This window comes from Sinocyclocheilus grahami, unplaced genomic scaffold (assembly GCF_001515645.1).
Source record: "Sinocyclocheilus grahami isolate Dianchi unplaced genomic scaffold, SAMN03320097.WGS_v1.1 scaffold85.1, whole genome shotgun sequence".
Taxonomy (NCBI): Eukaryota; Metazoa; Chordata; class Actinopteri; order Cypriniformes; family Cyprinidae; genus Sinocyclocheilus; species Sinocyclocheilus grahami.
The window spans coordinates 1,741,945-1,750,150 of NW_015505264.1; the positions used below are offsets into that span (position 1 = coordinate 1,741,945).

The 8,206-nt window shown below is 33.3% G+C and overlaps 1 protein-coding gene across 1 annotated transcript in view; it reads right to left on the bottom strand.

Moving 5' to 3' along the window:
• LOC107586781 (adhesion G-protein coupled receptor G4) overlaps positions 1-7,790 on the bottom strand; it is a 13,772-nt gene extending 5,982 nt beyond the window's left edge. Inside the window, exons 1-2 of the mRNA XM_016274302.1 lie at positions 7,684-7,790; positions 4,336-4,436 (exon numbers count right to left, since the gene is read on the bottom strand). Coding sequence (XP_016129788.1) covers positions 4,336-4,435 — 100 coding nt within the window. The 5' untranslated portion in view covers position 4,436; positions 7,684-7,790. The remainder of the gene's footprint in view (positions 1-4,335; positions 4,437-7,683) is intronic.
• Positions 7,791-8,206: the final 416 nt, after the last annotated feature.

Genomic DNA, 8,206 nt, shown 5'->3' on the forward strand with positions numbered 1-8,206 from the left:
TGGAGTTATTCCATAACATTTAGTTTTTATATGTATACCACTGTTCAGAACTGTGCTAGAAAACCATGTGCTGATTAGCATCTTTGAGCTAGGTTCAAAAGTATCTAAAATTACATCTTTGTTTTTTTTTAGGTGTTATCCCATAGAATTGTCATTACCGAAACAGTCACTACCGAAACATGTCATCATTGTTTCGGTAGTGACAAAAGGGAACACATAATCCTCATATTTGGGGGAAATAAACACAATTTTAGTACAGTTATGCATTTTTTTTGTATTTTAGTATGTTTTAGTAGTGTTTTAGTATGTGAGTTAAAATTCTGTAATGTGATGTGGTAGCTACCAAAGCATTACTGTCACTACCGAAAATGTGCAGTCACTACCGAAACATGGGATGTTGTGTCAAATATAAAGTAAACTGAATTATCAACTAAGATGTTATGCTAGTTTTTGGTTCAGTGTATATTCAAACTAATGAATCCTTAACTTGAAATCAGTATTATCAACTTTTTGCCTTTTATAAAGAAAAATTTGATTCAAAATACAACAAATCTCATAAATTGCACTTGAAATATTTTTAAAAATGTAATTATGGATTTACCTCCATAATAATATATTTACAATCTAGACGTAAGCAAAATATTAATAGGTCAATATAACCCTTCTAATTAAATTATTATTATTGTGTTTCGGTAGTGAGAAATTTGCGGAGAAGACAAATATTCCAAAACTTTCTGAAAATACAATATGAGAATTAACTGCACAATTACTAGAAATGTGTACCTTGGATATTATACAATTTGCATACATACAAATGAAAATTTTTGGAAAAAGACAACGGTTTTTTCAATATGTTTCCAACTCTGACTTTGGACCAGTTCTGTAGAATGGCCCATATACAAACCAGTAAATTATAGTGAAATGACCTCACATTATTTCTTATTTCTAAATATAAATAAAATAAAATGTTTCTTTAGGCCAGAGACTTTTTATTCAATGTAAATAGGAATTTAGATTCTTTATGCCTTTTTTATATTTGTGAAAGATATATTTTACATTTAATATTTTTAAAGTTGACCAAAGGCATGTATAATTTATTTATTTCAATGATTTATATCAGGCCTACATTTGTTAAATTATTATGGGATAAGAAAGATTGTTTATTAACTGAGATTGTTAATTGTTTTATAAAAACAATAAAATAAAAGACTCGCAAAATATAAAATATCAGCCAATATATCAGTTATCATTTTCATATAAATACTTCTTTTGTTATTGTGTTGGCCAAAATTTCCTTTTCAGTATTTCCCAGAAAATAACAATGTCCATAGCCAAAAAAAAAAAAAAAATGTCTTGGTGACATCACCTGAATTCCAAAGATTTCTTTGGAATGAAGGTGCAGTGATATTTACAGTCATTCAACAATTTTGTGGGCAAAATCCATTCTTTTCAATAGGAATGCATGCGATCTGGAATTTTGCTTGAGGGTGAATGATTTCCCAGCACAGATTTCGGAGCGAGGTGGTCACAGATTCACCCTGTTGACCAACAGAAAGCTGCTTGATTACAAACGGATTTCATACATCACTACATTATTGACAATTTAAAAATTTACCTTTTTTTGCTCGCATAATTTTACAGAAATTTAGCCACCACACCTGAAACTGCACTATAATTCTTTCACAATAAGACCCGAAGCATATATTAAGAAAGTATATGGGGTCAATTTTGAATTCATGTAGACTTTATCCTAGTTATTAAAAAAAATAAAAATAAAATAAAAAAAAGGTTAGCATCACCCAGAAGAATGTCTTCTGTCAAAAGCTATGATTGTCTGTATGGCCACTGGCATTTACTAGACAATAACCTATTAACAACTTTGACTGCAAATTTATAAGGACACTGTACCCTTTGGTCTTTTCAAGACACCAAAAATTATTCTGCTCTGTTAAATTTTCACAAAACTTGCACACCTTCACATTAACTTTTAACTCTAATTCTCTCTGACCTGCCCAGTTTACCACTTCCCCATGAGTTGTCAGTTTCATAATGCTTCTGTCTGATGCTTTGACAAGCACACAACCAGATAAAACAGGCTGGCCCAGATTTGGCCTGAAAGGAACAACTTGACAGCCAAATGTTGACTGATATTATGTGTGTGTGCTAGTCTAACATACCATGAATACTTCTGAAGGTGTGACGTACACCTGACTATGTCTAAATAAAACTCATGACTAGCTGCTAATTCTGAACCAGCATTTACCCGATCTTAGTAGACACCATATTTAAATATGATGTATGTTCTAGGTCACATTTAAAGTTCTTTGTCTACTGGAGACTTTTTTTCAATGTTCTTTCATCTACACACAACTGAATCAATCCCTCACAGCCTTGTTTTCATTTGTGTAAAATAAAATATGGTGTCTGCACTGTCTGTTCTTTAAAACACCAATGCTACGAAATCCTGTATTTTATTTTTAGTTGCATTTTGTAAAAATTTATTTAAAAATATGGCTCTGAACAATCATTATGAATGATATAAATAGCTTCATTGTTGTTAGCTTCAAAAGGTTAGCGTGACAATCTAGTTTTAAAGTTGCTTCTCCAACTCTGTCATCCATCACTGCGTAAACATTTCACACCAGTTTTTCAGTCGTTTTTTTTCTTTCATTCTCTTTTTCTCTCAAATGCCTGCTTATCTTCTAAGGTTTCCAGTGTAACTGGGGAGGTTCTTCCCATTTAGTGTGCCTCTGCACTATTCTACTCCATTTTATAGTTTGTTAGATATAATTTGTTAGGTGCAATTAGAGTGCTCATACAGTAAAGCGAGGTGTACCCTTATGATGCATTTGGGTACCCTTATGATGCATTTGTTCGAGCTTGACTGCATAGCGGAAAGGGGAGAGAACTTAACTGGAAGCAAATGTGTAATAAAAAAATCGTCAAGCATTCTATATGAAAAAAAAACCTATTCTAAAATGAATACAATGGATTGCAGAATACACTACCATTCAAAAGCTTTTTTTTTTATTATTATTTTTTTTTTATGTTTTTGAATTAAGTCTCTTTTGTTCTTTAAGGCTTCATTTATTTGATAAAAAATGTAGTAAAAACAGGAATATTGTGAAATATTCTTATAATTAAAATAACTGTTTTCAATGGAAGCCATTTCCACCATGGGATAAAAAAATAAAAAAGGTAATTGTTTACTTTTTAATCTGACAATTTGGATTTTTGTCTTTTTTGAGAAAAATGTCAGAATTGCAAGAAATAAACTTTTTGGCTTGCAATTTTGAGCTTGCATCTCACAATTCTGAGTTCATATCTTGCAACTGTGACTTTTTTCTCTGAATTCTAACTTTATATCTCACAATTCTGTTTTTATTTACGCTAATAAAAAAATAAAAAAATAAATAACTGCAACTTTTTTATCTCACAATTCTGACTTTTTTCTCACAACTGCGAGTTCATATCTCACTGCAAGTTAACATCTCACAATTCTGCATGTGTCTTTACAGTCGATGAGTTTAATGGGTCTTTGCTGAAAAAAAATGTTACTGACAAGTGACAACAAACCTCTCAAAGGTAGTATACATTTAGTGTATAGTGCATCATTTGAAACACAGTTAGGCACTTTCCCCCTCTGCTCTTTAAGTGTTGGGATGGTGGTTTCTCTTGGGCAATGAGAAGTGAAATGCTCTGAATCCCTTTATCTTCACTGTGATCATTACTAATTAATTCATTAAGGCTAGGACAATCATGCTGCGGGCTACTGGACTCCTCTAAATGATCTCATCCATTCTGTGTCTCGCTCTCCTCCAGCTAGATGCCCTCTGGGCGTGTGAATTCTCCTGGTATTACTAGTATTTATTATTAAATTCAATCTAAAACGTGATCAGATTTCATAATGCCATTAAAAAATGTTCCCCCTAAAAATGTTATGCATTGGTCTACTGCATAGAGTGACTCTTTTACACAGCTGACTCAGTCCCTCCTGTTTGCAATTTACAGCCCCCTTCCATTCTTATTAATCGTTTTACTACTTGAAGGACTTTTATAGACTTGTACGGGAGTGCTGGCAAGCAATTAAGCAAATGCTGTCTTATGTGGATTTCTGGACTTGTTCATTTTCAGGCTCTCTCTACTCTGTACTTTGCTCATATATAAATTGAAAGAGAAACAGTGCACACAGATATATAATAATTTTTCATGTCATCTGTTTCAATTTTGCTCACCCATAAATGGCATGTAAAAGTGTAAATAGCACAAGTTCTTCTGTTTTTCTTTGTTTTATAACAAATAAAGTTTGGTAAAATAGTAGTATACTGTACTAACCTTGAGGCAAGAGGTGAACCCAAAGACAGAGGAGCCAGACCAAGTGATGTGCAGACTTCTTGTATCGTCCACTCAGGTGCTTGCTGTGCTTGTAAAGCATCCTTCAAAGAAAAACAAAGGAACTCTTTTGTTCAAAAAAAGAAAAGAAAATAGTTTTCATCAATACAATAACAGGGTGTAACTAAGAGAAGGTCATTACTTCTACAATGCTCTTTCAGTATGTCATTCAACATGAAATAAAAATTGACCCTGTTTACATTGTGAATGCACATTTATGGCTTTATACCTGTCCGTGGAGTCTTTTATCAAAATAATAACAATTTACATAGTAACTTAAATCATTTCTTTTTCAGCTGATGTCACAAATCTTTTTTTCAACCCCTCCTCTCCAACTAACTTGTAATGCTTATGTAATACCCACTTTTCACAATTCAATCAATTCCTGATTAATAAAATAAGATTACATGTATATGTTTGCCTAGGTTCTGCATATTCTATATTGCTTTGTTCCATTTCTAGTACCAGTATGTTTGCTTTTTTAATGCCATTGTGTGAATAATTAATTCCACCAAACAAACAAAAAATACCCACGGTAAGTCGCATAATTTGACTCTATCGCTTGAATAGTATGGACAGAAAGACTTATAATAAAAAACAATGCCCATTGTGCTTTTGGTAACAATAAGGAAGTGTACATTTGTATATTTCTTTAAAGGTCAGCCGCAAACAGATATTGATCCTGGTCATTAGAGGTCCATGGTGACTCTCTATAAAAGGGGATAAAAGCCCAACTTGATTTAAAGATGGAAAGGACAGGAAACGTTAAATGTCTACGGATGGTTTACAGCAATAAGACAGACTGAGATGGCTTTGGTACTGAGAGTGATTGAATGGCTATGTGGGGATGTTTGAATAAAACTCTGATGAAATGCTCCTGGTTTACTGTCTGGACAAAAGCAGACAAGCATTACTAACTGTGCGAGAGGCAGTAATTCTGTCTAATGTAAAGTGGCAGTCAACTTACTGCAGTCTCTTTCATCAAATCTGTCTGTCTGTTTATTCATTCAGCCACTCACACAATCTATCTTGCTCTCTTCTTCTACCTTTTCTTTCTCTTTCTATAAAAGACTTAATTTCCAACAGGGTCTAATATATCTGGATATGCATTAGCACTTTGGTTTGTTGCTGCATACAGCCAAGGAATTAATATGCATTTATTCTTAATACATGGCTTTTTTTGAGTGGCTGTCAATAGTAAAACATAATTTTTGCCCACATAACGATGCAGTTATGGCACACACCAACTAAACAGACTGTTTTCTGATTTTGCTAAGCTATTGTGTAAATCTGTTTTGACAATTTGTTGAACATTTTGTAATTATATTCTACTGTATACAGAAATCAGCTCAAAAAGGCAGAGGATAAGAGGATGTACCATGTGATCATTTAGCAAACACTTGCATTCTGTAATTGTGTTAACAGCATCACAACCTGAGCTCAATTATAACACATTTCTCAACATGAAAACAATAATCAGCTCTAATGTTCACACTCCAATTAGAATCTCAGGATGTATAAAAGGCCCACAGGTGAGGTAATTTGCATTGCAACAATGAAACTGAACAACAAAGAGAAGTACAAGCTAAATAGTATAATATCTATCTATCTATCTATCTACATTCTTCTGCTTTTGAATTATTTATACTACAAATGTATCTAGTGTTTGAGAACTTAATTGATATCTATGGGCAAAATCTATGCATTAGGAGCTGTTGGGAAAATTTAATGGTTATCTGTTTTTGCCTCAGGTTTTAAAAAAAAATATTATTTTGTGGCGAGGGATGTTGTAACATATATTTAATTCCATTCATTGCTGTTCACAAGTATCAGGATTCTCAGAGGTGTTGTTATGCTGATTTATGCTGATTTAACTTGCAAACCTTTTTAACTTAGCAGGTGCCTCACAGTCATGGAAAGTCTGGAAATATCAGTCTGTTGTAAAATAGTGATTCCTAGGCCTGGAGAAGTCATGGAAGTTTCTGTGTTGAATATATTTGTAAGGAAATTTGTCTGGTAATGCTTCAGTCAAAATATATTTTTTAGCTTTCTTAGGTACTCATATTCCGTAATGTCATGGAAATGTTTTATTACATTTTAGTGTACTTTATTTGCATAGACACTAAAATTAATTTGTTATAGGCCTACTCATGTATCCCTTTGTTTAGACGAACAAAGGGAAGGCTTGTAGATTTATCAGTATCAATGCTGTAACTTGTTGTCAAGAATTCTAGGAAAAGTATTTTGAAAACCAGAGTACACTTCCTCCATCAAGTGTTATGTTCATGTTGAATTAGAGAGTGGTTACCTACAGGTTTGGTATATATCATTGTTTTATCTTTGGAAATCTAGTCGTAAAAACACATCAGATTGAGAAGGCCGTTGGCCAAAGCAGTCAAATTAATACAGTGTGTTATTGTGGTTTCTGGAATGCAAGCAGGTTGGACAACTTTTAAATGTGCTGTTAATCTCCAGCCATCTATTTCTTTCTTCACAGTCAGTTGATAGAAAAACTGAAGAAAAAAAGAAAAAATATATAATTTTTTTATATAATTGTATTTTATGTATTTTTTTGTAATTTCTTGTCATTCTCGGTGGTATTGAGAGCCAAGATAAATATGCCATCAAATTCCATTCATAGCTAAAAACCAAATAGTCTGTATTTCCGTCACACCTCTCTCATACCAAGAGAACCCATACATTTCCAAAAAAACTATTTGTCTGTCTGTGCAAAACAAAACAGCACTGCTGTTTCACTGTAGACATACTATACCTGAAAGTGTACAATAAGAAATATGAATAAGAACTAAAGAGTTGTCCAATGTCTCATCACCTGACCCAAAGTGACCCACCATCTCTGCACCATTGTGGTTGATAATGAACATTAAGGTAAAAAAACCCATATATATATATATAAATATATAAGGGAAACTGTATATCATAGGTCATGCAACTTTTCACAGTTTTATCACCATTTCCACATTTTTAATTTATTTTCTTGTATTCTCCCAATTAATACGAGCCTATAGAGGCTGCAAAGAACAACATATAAAAATAGCAAAATGTTGTTTAGATGTTGCTTATTTTAGATGGAACACGTCACATCGCTGAACCTGTCAATCAATCTATCACGACGTGATAGCTTTCTATTTTCCTCCTGACTTCACGACTTCGTTTTGTGCTTAAACTTTATAAGCAGCATTTCTGTGTTTTAAAATATCAACAAATACAGTCGTTTTTCTTGTCTGGCTTGTGTAATACAGCTGTCTGGATTTGTTCGTGAAGTCTCACCTGGTGTCGTCGCGCGTGATGCGCCTGAAGTCATCCTAAATTCGCGGCTCTTTCACCGCTCTTAACTCCATCCAAACTGCTCCACGTGAAAAAAATCCTGGTGCTGGTCGACGTGTGCTTCAGTTTTCAACTGTCACGAATTAACAGGTAACTAAAAATAAGAAAGCAACGCAGTTACAAACCATGAAAAAGTTGAAAAGACAGTTCTTGGGGTTGAAAAAATGTTGTGACACTCCCATTATTGTGAGAACTTCGTGTTTGCAATAAGAGAATGGCACGCCTTCCTCTATTCTACACTTGGTGACTTTTCAGTCAGCAATACTGACGTTTTCCTTTGTCGTATACAATTTAGTTATGGTATTATCAATCTCTTCTGGAGTCTGATGACTGATATTGTTGCTGAAGTGTTTGCACTTTATATTATTAAGGCTTAAAATATAATCCTAAGGGGTTGTTTTCTGAGTCCCCTGACAGTATTAATTATAGGGTATGAATGAAATAATGAGATAAAGTGACAAGTACT